Source organism: Hypanus sabinus, unplaced genomic scaffold (assembly GCF_030144855.1).
Source record: "Hypanus sabinus isolate sHypSab1 unplaced genomic scaffold, sHypSab1.hap1 scaffold_852, whole genome shotgun sequence".
Lineage (NCBI taxonomy): Eukaryota > Metazoa > Chordata > Chondrichthyes > Myliobatiformes > Dasyatidae > Hypanus > Hypanus sabinus.
In genome coordinates, this window is record NW_026781705.1 from 155,001 (window position 1) to 168,063 (window position 13,063).

The window sequence follows — 13,063 nt, forward strand, 5'->3', positions numbered from 1 at the left end:
CTTTGTAAAGTGGCTCACTGCCCTCCTGGTGTTCAGTATCGCTGCAGGGTCTCGACACGACCCGTTGACAGTCCAACTCCCTCCGCGGGTGTTGTGTCACCGCTGCCTTCCCTCGCAAAGGCAAAGCTATTGCTCCAGACGTTCAGGATTTTCACACTCTCTCTCCTGACCTTTCCATTGTACTCTTACTTACTCTTCCCTCAACAACAGACCGCTGACTTCTCCATTTCTCCTCTTCTGCTTTCATGAAATAGCGAAGTCTCCCTCACGGCGCTCTGAAGTAACTTCGCTAAAAGATAAGGAATTGGAGAGGGGGACAACAAAAGGATTCACACACTCCGTTGTCAGACCTTGTGAAACCTGCTGTTGCAGAGGCTCAGATCCAAGAGTCGTGCTTATAAACATATGTCAGTGTCATTTAGACTCTGCTTTCCCTGTGCACCTGTTCCCCCACAAAGTTCCGCCTTCCCCAGAAGGACAAAACAATATGCGTCAACCCCCTCAGCTATTTCCCTTCTTCCTCATTTTACTTCTGTGCGCCCTTTTGCAAAGAACCGAATTTTAACCCTTGACAATATTTTCTGAACATTCACAATTGAAAAGCTGGCTTTTGTTGAAGGCAAGCAGAGTTTATATCGATTGGGATACTTTAGAACTTTAGCTGCGGGGAGATAATTTTTTCAGTGTGGTCTCTCTCAAACTGGAACATGGAAACTCTCTGAGTATAGAGTTGACGTGAATAGGCTGTTTCCATTGAGAGTAGGGGAGATTGAAACGAGAGGACATGATTTGAGAGTTAGGGGGCAGAGGTTTAAGGGAAACACGAGGGGGTATTTCTTTACTCAGAGAGTGATAGCTGTGTGGAATGAGCTTCCTGTAGAAGTAGTAGAGGCCAGTTCAGTTGTGTCATTTAAGGTAAAATTGGATAGGTATATGGACAGGAAAGGAGTGGAGGGTTATGGGCTGAGTGCGGGTCGGTGGGACTAGGTGAGATTAAGAGTTCGGCATGGGCTAGGAGTGCCGAGATGGCCTGTTTCCGTGCTGTGATTGTTATATGGTTATAAACAAGTTCTGGTTCACATCCAAGAGTCGTGCTTATAAATAAATGCTTTCTCTCCGCACCTGCTTTCCCACAAGTACAAAACAATATTCGTCAACTTCCTCTGCCAATTGTTTTCTTCTTCAATTTACCTCTGTGAGCTCGTTTGCAAGGAACAGCTTTTTAACCCTTCCCACCTTTTCTAAATATTGTTATTTGCAAAGCTGCCTTTTGTTGAAGGCAAGCGCAGATTACGCAGATTGGGCATCTGAGAACTGTGGCTGGAGCGAAATTGTTTTCGTTTCAGTGTGGTGTCTCTCAAACTGGAGCAGAGAAACTCCACGTCAACGTGTTCTGGTTCACGTCTCCAATTCACTTCTGCAAGCTGCCAAAGATATGGCAGTTACGGTGTCAGTTATCACAAAGTGCAGTCGTGTCCGTCCGTTTCTGATGCCCACCAACTGTAAGTCTGAGGCTGCAGTCTGATCGGCCGAGATCTCCTGAAGCAGGGGAACAGGCTCTATCTGCCGACTGGCCGACCTGAGTTCACTTTGGAAATGTAAGTGCGTTAACTTCAACAGTCCGCCCGATATCCTTTATGGTTAAAAGTAAGTCATTAAAGAAATTGCAACTCGTATAAACGTGTTTTGGGAACAATTAACTGATGAGCATTTGTCAGCTGCAGTTTGGATTTGCCAATAATGACTTCACCACAATGAACCACGTGGGAACTTGCGGAGACTTGGTTGTACAAGTGCACAGATGTACAGGTCGTGATTGCACAGCAGACAGGGTTCACGGCCCTCAGCATAGGGAGTTAGTCACAAAGAGGGAATAAGTTATTTACACCGTCTGTTACCAATCTGTTTTAGAACCATAGAACACTACAGCACAGTCGAGGCCTTCAGCCTTCCATGTTGTGCCGACCCAAATAATCCTCAAAAAAATGTACTAAACCTACACCACTCCATAACACTCCATTTTTCTTTCATCCATGTGCCTGTCCATGAGGCTCTTAAAAACCCCTAATGTTTTAGCCTCCACCAGCATCCCTGGCAAGTTATTCCAGTCGCTCACAGCCCTCTGTGTAAAAAAAAACTTACCCCTGATGTCTCCCCTAAACTTCCCTCCCTTAATTTTGGACATATGCCCTCTGGTGTTTGCTGTTGGTGCCCTAGCAAACAGGTACTGACTTTCCACCCTATCTATGCCCCCTGGAGTGTTCTTTTCATTTCTGACGAAGAGATAGTGGGGTTGAAATTCAGACGATATTTAGGACGGATAGCTTGAATGAACTTTGGACACTAAGGGGTAAAGTATGAAAATGACAACAAAGCTTCTGGCCAATCAGCCGCGTGGTTTTTGAGTGATGGGTTAGTCAGGGAGCAGAGGAAATGGTCATTTGAAGTTCCAATTTAATATGATCTGACAATGTCCAGTTAACCCGCGACCAGCTGCGCTATGGGCCCCATCTGAGTTGAATAGGATGTAATATGTTCTCTGATACAAATTATACAATCCAGGACAAAGGCAATTGTTCAGATAGCATCTACGGAAACGCAAAGGAATGGTGTTTCTAACTCGGAGCCGTTTTACCTGAGCGCCCATGACACATCCATTCACCAGCCGCTTATACTGCGTGAGAATAACAGCGTTGAAGAGACACGTGCTCAGCAACAAAGGATGCACCTTCTGCAACCCCACCAGACACCCGCGTGTTTATTCAATCACCGACCGAGTGCTGCACTTTGTAAATATTTCAGACACTTCAAACACGGCATCCTAGTATTAATGTTCTACTCACGGACATGGTCTGGGACAGAATTTTATAATTCTCATTGTATTTGTCAACTCAAAGCATTACCATTCTTTCCAAGACTTCTTGATTGCGTTACTATGTTGTTTATTTTCCAAACCGGACCGCTCACTCTGAATTTCCCATTGCCTGGAACATCCCTTCTCCAAGCCCATGCTCGTAACCCCCACACCCGCACCTCCCACGCTGTCAAAATGCATTTGTGACTCTGTGACCGCGGTGTGCGGCGGAAGGCGTAAAAGTGGCTGAGGTAACTGCTGGCTGCTGAAAAGGGCATCAGGGTGGCCATTCCCGTCAAGGTGGGAACATGGGGTCACCTCTTCCTCCATTATTATTCGGAGAACCTGTGGTATGTCGAATCCCGAGTGAAACGCGAAGTCTTCGGGTTAACCGCAGGTCTGTGTCTTTGCTGTCGCTTTGCTCACGCTTGAGTGCTCGGCGGCGGTGCCGGTTTGCTTCTTTTTACCGGTGGGGAGGGGCAGAGGGGCTTGTTGCTCGCTGGCGCCTATGCGCTGGGGGGGGGGGAGCTGGGTGGGACTTTGGAGTTCTAACATTCAACTCTCCTTCATTCTTTGGGGCACTCCTCTGTTTTCGTGGATGGTTGCGAAGAAAAAGCATCTCAGGATGTATATTGTACACAATTTTCTGGCATTAGATTGTACCTTTGAAACTTTGAACCTTTGAGAATGGTCCCAAAACAAATAGGGCTGGATGTCACGGATAAAAATCTGGTTGCTGGATAAGACGAGACTCACATCATATCGCTCAGTATTCAGTGAGCTAATTCTTATAACTTGCTGATACGAAGCGCCGGGACGGGAAGGGCGGAATCATTGGAATTATTGTCACGTGACCGTTTCAGCCGCTGCACCAGTCTCCCGGACAAGATAAATTCGAGGCGAGTCTGAAGGTTGAGAGTCAAACACTGCTACGTTTCAGATCTTAGCGAAACGTCTTCAGAAACGGAACCGCCTATAATGTGAGTAATGAAATTATTGAGATCGTAACGCACAGTAAATTTGAGAGGGCAAGTGTCGGGGGAAGGATGAGGGTGACTAACATGGGATGTTGGAGTCTGGGTAGAGTTGAGAGAACTAAGCCGCTACGATAAAAATATGAGTCACACCCTTCAGTGATGTCCCAGAGTGAAGATGTGACTGTCGAGAGAGATATGTCGGAGACATGGATATCGGTTGTATATAAAAACTAACAGATGTTTTGAGCGGTGGCTCATTCCACGAGGATTGTCCTTCTCATGTGTGAATTCCCGGCCAACCGTCCTCTTCTATTCACCAGTGACGTCATCTGAGGGAATAAATAAACAATTCATGTTGGCTCTCTTAGCAACCGGAAGGAAATAAAGTTGGTGAGTCAGAATACGGGCGATATTTCATTATTCGGCATCGGAAATCGTGTCAATGAGAATTTGCAGAATCTGTTTCGCAAGGCCACAGGCCCATGACAATTATTCCTCTGAATAGCTATGACTTGCTGCCCTTCGCCGCCTGACCCCAGTCCCACAGTGTTACATGTCTCTCATCTGTTATTCACTGGGTAACTTGGAATCACTCACAGCCGGGGCTCTGCTCAACTTATCGGCTTGACAATAATGAATGTGTTCCCTTTGCAAGTCATACTTGGCATCGACAGCCTCATGTTCTGCTCGCTTACCTCTTCAGATCACTGTAAACAGATCGGTCGCCCAGAACCAGTCCCTGTTAAACGGAAGTACATCATTGTGAGTAGCAAAAGTTAATAACAAACGCAGTCTGTGATAGAGGAGAATTGGACGAACACCGAAAAGGACTTGGACACATGTAACAAATCGGCTCGGAAAGACCGTGGGACAGAGGGACCAGGCTGTGCTCCACAGTCCAGACTAACACATGATACTTCATGAGTTCATCCGCCATTTCTGCTGCCCCCATTGCCGTCTCTTCGACGTCATTCTCGCTGTCGAATGTCTCACTTCAGGGTCTGTTTCTTACTGTGTGAGTTGGGAACAATTACTTCAAAAAGGGAGAGACGCAAATAATTCCCTCACCGTGTAAGTGGAGTTTCCATCTTGTGTATTGTTCTTTGAGCCCTGTAAAGAGAAAAGGCGATTTATTTTTATCGTGACGTTTAACCAAGCGAGCACCAATTGTATTCTGACTCTGCACATTTAAACCCCGAGGGTATCGGTTTTCACATTCATTGCTGCTGGGAGTTCGCTGTTCGACGGACTGCGTGTTCCTGATTCACGCAGAATACTGACTGGAAGATTACAAATGTCACTCCGCTATTTAAGAAGGGGGCAAGGAAGCAAAAAGGAAATTATAGACCTGTTAGCTTGACATCGGTGGTTGGGAAGTTGTTCGAGTCGATTGTCAAGGATAGGGTTACGGAGTACCTGGAGGCATATGCCAAGATAGGCAGAACTCAGCAAGGTTTCCTTCAAGGGAAATCCTGCCTGACAAGCGAGTGCAGATTTTTGAGGGAATTACAGGTAGGCTAGACAAGGGAGATGCAGTGGATGTTGTGTATTTGGATTACCAGAAGGCCTTTGACAAGGTGCCGCACATGAAGCTGCAGAACAAGATAAGAGCCCATGGAATTTCGGGGAAGTTACATACGTGGATAGAACGTTGGCTGATTGGCAGGAAGCAGAGAGTGGGAACAAAGGGACCCCATTCTGGTTGGCTGCCGGTTACCAGTGGTGATCCACAGGGGTCCGTGTTGGGGCCGCTTCTTTTTTCGTTGTATACCAACGATTTGGATTATGGAATAGATGGCTTTGTGGCTAAGTCTGCTGATGATACAAAGATAGGGCGAGGGACCGGTAGCGCTGAGGAAACAGAGAGTCTGCAGAGAGACTTGGATAGATTGGGGGAATGGGCAAAAAAGTGGCAAATGAATTACAATCTCGGAAGGTGTCCGGTCATGCACTTTGCTAGAAGAAATAAACGGGCAGACTGTTATTTAAATGGGGAGAGAATTCAAAGTTCTGAGATGCAACGGGACTCGGGAGTCCTCGTGCAGGATACCCTCAAGGTTTACCTCCAGTTTGAATCTGTGGTGAAGAAGGTGAATGCAATGTTGACGTTCATTTCTGGAGGAATGGAGTATAGGAGCAGGGATGTGATGAGGCTCCATAAGGCACTGGTAAGACCTCACTTGTAGTACTGTGTGCAGTTTTGGGCTCCTTATTTAAGGAGGGATATACTGACATTGGAGAGGGTTCAGAGAAGATTCACTAGAATGATTCCGGGAATGAGAGAGTTAACATATGAGGAACGTTTGACCGCTCTTGGACTGTACTCCTTGGAGTTTAGAAGAATGAGGAGGGACGTCATGGAAACATTTTGAATGTTGAAAGGCATGGACAGGGTGGATGTGGCAAAGTTGTTTCCCCTGGTGGGGGAGTCTAGTACGAGAGGACATGACTGGAGGATTGCAGGGCGCCCACTCAGAACAGAGATGCGATTTTTTTTCAGCTGGAGGGCGGTGAATCTGTTGCCAGGGGCGGCAGTGGAGGGCGGGTCATTTGGTGTATTTAAGGCAGAAATTGATAGGTATCTGAACAGCGAGGGCTTGAAATGTTATGGTGAGAAGGCGGGGGAGTGGGACTAAAGGGGAGATTGGATCAGCTCATGATGAAATAGCGCAGCAGATTCGATGGGCGGAATGGCCGACTTCTGCTCCTTTGTCTTATGGTCTTATGGTCTGATATATTTCTTCCCTGACAGCATTCCTTTGCATTCAGCAATTCGGGCAGCATGATACATGTTACCTGACCAGGAACTCTCTTTCAGAACCGTTCGCCATGAGAGATAAGTTTGAATTAGATCGTGTAAGTGGCGGTTGGGGATGTGGACCCGTGGCCTCAGGCTGTTTAGCGGAGGCTGCTGTTTCTGTTAAACGCTCACAGAGATCACTGTTGATCACAGACAGAAATGTACAAACCTGGCGCTGGCTTCACTCTGTGTGTGATTGTGGAGTCTCCGCCGTTACTCATATTGATCAGACATTATAAAACACACATATATGAAATATGTTACAGCAAGGCTAAAATATGAATTTGCATCGTACAGTAATTATGGATTCTGTTTAAATTCTCCAGCTGCTGGAAACTGAGAGCTGAAACACCCTAACTACTTGCATTTGACAAGGTTCCAGACGGTAGGCGTATTAAGAAAGTCAGACGGCATGGGATCCAGGGAAGTTTGGCCTGGTGGATTCAGAACTGGCTTGCCTGCAGAAAGCAGGGGGTTGTGGTGGAGGGAGTACATTCAGATTGGTGACGAGTGGTTTTCCACAAAGATCGGTTCTGGCACATTTACTTTTCTTGTGTTTTATTAACGACCTGGATGTGGGGGTAGAAGGTTGGGTTGGCAACTTTGCAGATGACAGAAAGGAAGGTGGTGTTGTGGATAGTGTAGAGTATTCCGGCAGATTGCAGAGAGACGTTGATAGGATGCAGAAGTGATCTGAGAAGTGGCAGATGGAGTTCAACTCAGAGAATTGTGAGGTGGTACACTTTGGAAGAACAAACTCCAAAGTAAATCGCAGGATACTTGGTAGTGTGGAGGAGCAGAGGGATCTGGGGGTACATGTCCACAGATCCCTGAAGTTTGCCTCACATGTAGATGGGGTAGTTAAGAAAGCTTATGGGGTGTTAGCTTTCATAAGTCGAGGGATAGAATTTAAGAGGCCCGGTGCAATGATGCAGCTCTATAAAACTCTGATTAGGCCACACGGAATACTGTGTCCAGTTCTGGTATCCTTACTACAGGAAAGATTTGGATGCATAGAAAAGGGTACAGATGAGATTTACCTACCTGTTTTAGAGTGTATGCATTATGATCAGAGATTAAGGGATCTAGGAATATATTCTTTGGAGAGAAGGAAGATGAGAGGAGATGTGATAGAAATGTACAAGATATTAAGAGGAATAGACAGAGTGGACAGCCAGCGCCTCTTCCCCAGGGCACCACTGCTCAGTACAAGAGGACAATAGACAATAGACAATAGGTGCAGAAGTAGACCATTGGGCCCCTCGAGTCTGCACCGCCATTGTGAGATCATGGCTGATCATTCACTATCAATACCCAGTCCCTGCCTTGTCCCCATATCCCTTGATTCCCCTATCCATCAGATATCTATCTAGCTCCTTCTTGAAAGCATCCAGAGAATTGGCCTCCACCGTCTTTCGAGGTAGTGCATTCCACACCTGCACAACTCTCTGGGAGAAGAAGTTCTTCCTCAACTCTGTTTTAAATAACTGATCTCTTATTCTCAATCCATGCCCTCTGGTACTGGACTCTCCCATCATCTGGAACATATTTCCTGCCTCAATCCTATCAAATCCTGTAATTATCTTAAACGTTTCAATCAGATCCCCTCTCAATCTCCTCAATTCCAGCGTGTACAAGCCAAATCTCTCCAATTTCTCTGTATAAGACAGCCCTGCCATCCCAGGAATCAACCTAGTGAATCTACGCTGCACTTCCTCAACTGCCAGAATGTCCTTCCTTAAACGTGGAGACCAAAACTGTACGCAATATTCCAGGTGTGGTCTCACCAGGGCCCTGTACAAATGCAAAAGGACATCCTTGCTCTTGTATTCAATTCCCCTTGTAACAAAGGCCAACATTCCATTTGCCCTCTTCACTGCCTGTTGCACTTGCTCATTCACCTTCATTGACTGGTGAACTAGGACTCCTAGGTCTCTTTGCATTTCTCCATTACCTAACTCTACACCGTTCAGACAATACTCTGCCCTCATGTTCCAGCTTCCAAAGTGGATAACTTCACATTTATTCACATTGAATGACATCTGCCAAGTATCTGCCCACTCACCCAGCCTATCCAAGTCTCCCTGTATTCTCCTAACGTCCTCTTCGCATGTCACACTGCCACCCAGTTTAGTATCGTCAGCAAACTTGCTGATATAGTTTTCAATGCCCTCATCTAAATCGTTGACATAAATCGTAAAGAGCTGTGGTCCCAATACAGAGCCCTGTGGTACCCCACTAGTCACCTCCAGCCAGTCCGAGAAACACCCATTCACTGCTACCCTTTGCTTTCTATCTGCCAACCAGTTTTCTATCCATGTTGAAACCCTGCCCCCAATGCCATGAGCTCTGATTTTACTCACCGATCTCCTATGTGGCACCTTATCGAATGCCTTCTGAAAATCTAGGTACACAACATCCACTGGCTTACCCTCGTCTAACATCCTTGTTACACCCTCAATAAACTCCAACAGATTAGTCAAGGACATGTCTTTAAGGTGAGGGGAGGGAAGTTCAAGGGGGATATGAGAGGAAGGTTTTTCACTCAAAGACTGGTTGGTGCGTGGAATGCACTGCCTGATTCAGTGGTGGAGGCAGATACACTAATGAAGTTTAAGAGACCACTAGACGTGTATATGGAGAAATTTAAGATGGGTTATAAGGGAGGCAGGGTTTGAGGCTCGGCTCAATATTGTGGGCCTAAGGTCCTGTAATGTGCTGTGCTATTCTATGTTCTATGTGCTAAATATGTTACATCAAGTGTAAAATAAGATTTTGTATCGTGCAGTATTTATGGATTCTGTGGAAATGTTACAGGTGTTGGTAACAGAGCACCACAGAATAAATGCAGAAGGAACTCAGAGTGTCAAGCAGCATTAATGGATGCGTTTCCGTTTTGTGCCGTGACCCTTCTACTGGGCTGGGCAGGGGGCAGGAAGACGCCTGAACAAAATGTTGGGCAGGGGGAGGACAGGCTGGGAGCTGATAAGTGAGGCCCGATGAGTGGGAATGGGAAAGGCTGAAGAAAAAGTGATCAGATTGCAGATGCGAGTGTGCCACAGGAGAATGGGAAGAAGGAGGGGCGCCAGGGGGAGTTGATGGGCAGGTGAAGATAAGAGATAAGAGGCCAGAGTGGACAGCAGAAGAAGAGGGAATTGAACAGAAATACCTGTGTGATAAGCTCATGCGGTTTGGGTCTACTGTCCGGAATATGATGTCTTGTTTCTCAAATAACTGAAAAGGAGATCCAGGATCTTATTAAATGCCGAAAGGCCCGATGGACGCCTCCGATCTTATATCCTCTTTGCGAAACAATGACTGAGATCAGCTCCAGCCTACCTGTTCATTCCTTGGGAAGTTTTCGTAGTTTTGCGATGTGTTCACGGTCTCTGTGTCCAAGGGGCCTGTGGGAACAAAACGGATTTGTCACAACGGTGCAGAGCGTCGGGAGCCCTTGTTGAACACAGCAGACGTCAACCCGGCCCAGAACAAAACGCCATTAATAGCGTGAACTTCCTTCCCACCCATCGCCGGACCCAGGAAGTGAGGGCCGATATTGATCAATATGAAGAGAAATTAAATTGGATGAACTACCATTCCATCTCTCCGCTGATATTGTAATATTGAGCAGAAATTTCCAACTTAAATAAGTGGAAAACCCAACGGCAGAAGTCGCATAATTCGTGACCATTCGCTCGGATGAAAACCTCCATCTCCCGTGCACGATGAGCTCCTAAAGTTAAATCAGATGTTTAAATTTCCACGGGCTCAGCAATTGAACAGTTAAAAACGGAGTTCACTCACTTGTTCTTCCGGAATTGATGCTGGTATCGAGTTTGGATTGCGGTGGATCTTTGATCCTGAACAGACAGAAACAAAGATCAATACATGAATCCGGCGAAATGTCACTTTCCTGCACTGGTACACCGAATGAGAACGGCTCCTGTAATTCCATTTGATCCTCTCTAGAATCCCCTTTCACTGCACTGGTTATCAGATGCCCGATTCCAGTCACCGCAATGGGTAAAGTGGAGAAAATTGCCCGGGCCTTTTTGACACACTCAGCTTTCCACACAAACATTGCTGCACGCAAACCTCTTTCAGAGAGACGTTCAAATGTCAGACAAACAACTCCGGCGTGAATGCGGAATGCTGGTTCGGTCCACAGATGCCCCTGAATCCGAGCAGAAGCCGTTTCCGCCGAAATTCTCAAACACTAATTAAAGGTAGAAATGAGATTCGGAGAGAAATGCGTTTACCCTCCCGTTTTCCTCGCGATCAACCATCCGCTGACTCCGCCGATCAGGCCCACGCCAATGAAGCCAAGTACAATGCCCACGATCGCGCCAGAGGTGAGGGTACAACTTTCATCTGTTTTTGCTCCTAACACAGAAAATAAACATCAATCTTACATTGCGAAAACACATCTTATTTTTTAGAAATGATGACTGATCCACGCTCTGAATCGTTCCGGACGCTGTCTCGACATTGAACATCGGTTTGGTCCAATATTCTGACATCATGTCGATGCCATTCGTCTGTAATCAATCAAGACAACATAGATTTCAACTCACCACGCAAGGAGATCTGGGAATCACCTGCTTCCGGAGAGGGGTGAACAGGAAAGGTAAAGTGAATGAACGAGAATTCAGCGACTGGAAATGGTCATTCAATTTGTCACTAAGATAAAAAAAAAACCAGCACCGGCTCTTCCACATTTTCTGACTGTATGACGCCCACGCAGAATGCCTGCCATCCATTACTACTGTGTTCCTTCTGTAACCGATCAACCCACGCAGCCAAGCTTCTCTCGGCCCCGTGAATCCTGACTTTCCGAATGATCTCATCGTTGGGAACCTGGTCCAACACCTCACTGAAATCCTGATACATCACTGCTCTACAGTTCATCTCCCCCGATGTTGCCCTGTCGGTTTCGAGCTGTGCTTGTGTTTCTACCCACGGTGTTCTCAAACCAGGAATATAATTCATCCGTTCTCACGGAAGTTCTGAATTTAAATTAGTGGGTGGCTTGTGAATGGCGAAGTCATTTTTATTCACTACTTTTGGTTCAATGCTCGTGGTGTCGTTCAGGGTCTTCTTTTAAATCGATTATTAATTTAATCTGATCAGCCATTTACAAGTAAGAGACAATGTATGGAGTGTGGAGAGAGTGAGAGGGAAATGGTTTGGATCTTTGATCATCGGGTTTACACGGAGAAATGAGAGACTCATTCAGTCACCTTGTGCGGTAACATGGACAGTGAGGTTACTGCTCCTCTTGGTTACGTCGTTAGTAACCCGACATGTATAACACCCCACGTTAACCGAGCTCATTGACACAAGGGTGAGTTCCTGCCCTGTCTGCAGGAGATTGTTCCCGTTGTACCATGCATATATACCCCAGGGGACTGACAGAGCAAAGCAAGTTAATGTCAGGTTTGACACAATATTGGACACAACTGGACGCTCCGGTACAATTCTGACCTTCTCTGGTCCATCTGTAAAATAAAAATAAATATATTGATTAGAGTAATTTCCTGGTTGATCCGGGATATTCTTACATTCTCTGTTCCATCTCTACAAAGAGAACACATGTTAATAAATGTACTATCCGATACAAAAGAATGCGGTTGACCAACTGTGGACTTACAGTAAACTTGCACGTAGGTCTCTCCAGCGCCACTGCTGATGGAGTTGCTGGCGATACACTTGTACGTCCCTGCGTCATTTCTGTTCACACCGATTATAGTCAGTTTCGCCCTGTCGGGAAATGTAAATATTCTGCCGTTTTCCTGGATGGGTTGGTTATCCTTGAACCATGTCCGTGTCTGAACAGCGCCCGACGCGTCACAACTCAGTGCGATGGTATCGAGGTTTACCAGGGGAGTGGAATTATTGGTCACCACATTAACCCCGGTCACTGCCACTGGATCTAAAATTGAATTTCAAATGGAGTTACAATTGTTTTCAGCGACATCATGTTCATAACAATTGGTTCGCCAACTCAAGATCCCTGTCTCTGTAAATACAACCAAACTGCAAATTGTTTTACACTTGGTTTTCTCTGCACGTTCAGAAAATTTATGTGTCTCCAACTCAATATCGTCGCCATTCCTGTCTCTTATCCTCATGTGTTTCGATATCAGGTCAGATCGCCGATGGAATGGAATTCCGGCAGAGTTTAAAGTTTTACTGTTGTTTTTCGGGGGACTAAGCAACTTGGCTAGAGTTTACTTGTCCTCTGGAACAAATGAGAATAAACGTGTCTCCTCGTATACTCTGTCTTTACACATCTTATAAGACTTACAAAATTAGTCCTATAATATTGAAGGCAACATTGTATCACGGCGGAAAGGTGATAGCCGGGTGTTTGAAGTCCAAGGATACATATTGTATCGAAAGTACCGGCAGGAGGACAAGCGGGTCGACGTT

The 13,063-nt window shown here is 46.1% G+C and overlaps 1 protein-coding gene across 1 annotated transcript; it reads right to left on the reverse strand.

Moving 5' to 3' along the window:
• Positions 1–4,045: 4,045 nt before the first annotated feature.
• Positions 4,046–12,762, reverse strand: LOC132390305 (carcinoembryonic antigen-related cell adhesion molecule 5-like). The gene is made up of 8 exons (XM_059962922.1): positions 12,684–12,762; positions 12,282–12,563; positions 11,872–12,129; positions 10,891–11,014; positions 10,436–10,491; positions 9,971–10,035; positions 4,900–4,941; positions 4,046–4,160 (listed from the first exon to the last, which is right to left on the reverse strand). The coding sequence occupies exons 1-8, from the start codon at positions 12,760–12,762 to the stop codon at positions 4,086–4,088; spliced, it is 981 nt and encodes a 326-aa protein (XP_059818905.1). The 3' UTR covers positions 4,046–4,085.
• Positions 12,763–13,063: the final 301 nt, after the last annotated feature.

Bases quoted from the DNA above. Each gene is read 5' to 3' on its own strand.
- LOC132390305 (XM_059962922.1), bottom strand. From the start codon at position 12,762: ATGAGGATAAGAGACAGGAATGGCGACGATATTGAGTTGGAGACACAT. The intron at 10,492-10,890 runs GTAAACGCATTT...CTGTCTGTTCAG, and splicing joins ATCGCGAGGAAAACGGGAGG to GATCAAAGATCCACCGCAAT. The intron at 10,036-10,435 runs GTGAGTGAACTC...TTGTTCCCACAG, and splicing joins CATCAATTCCGGAAGAACAA to GCCCCTTGGACACAGAGACC.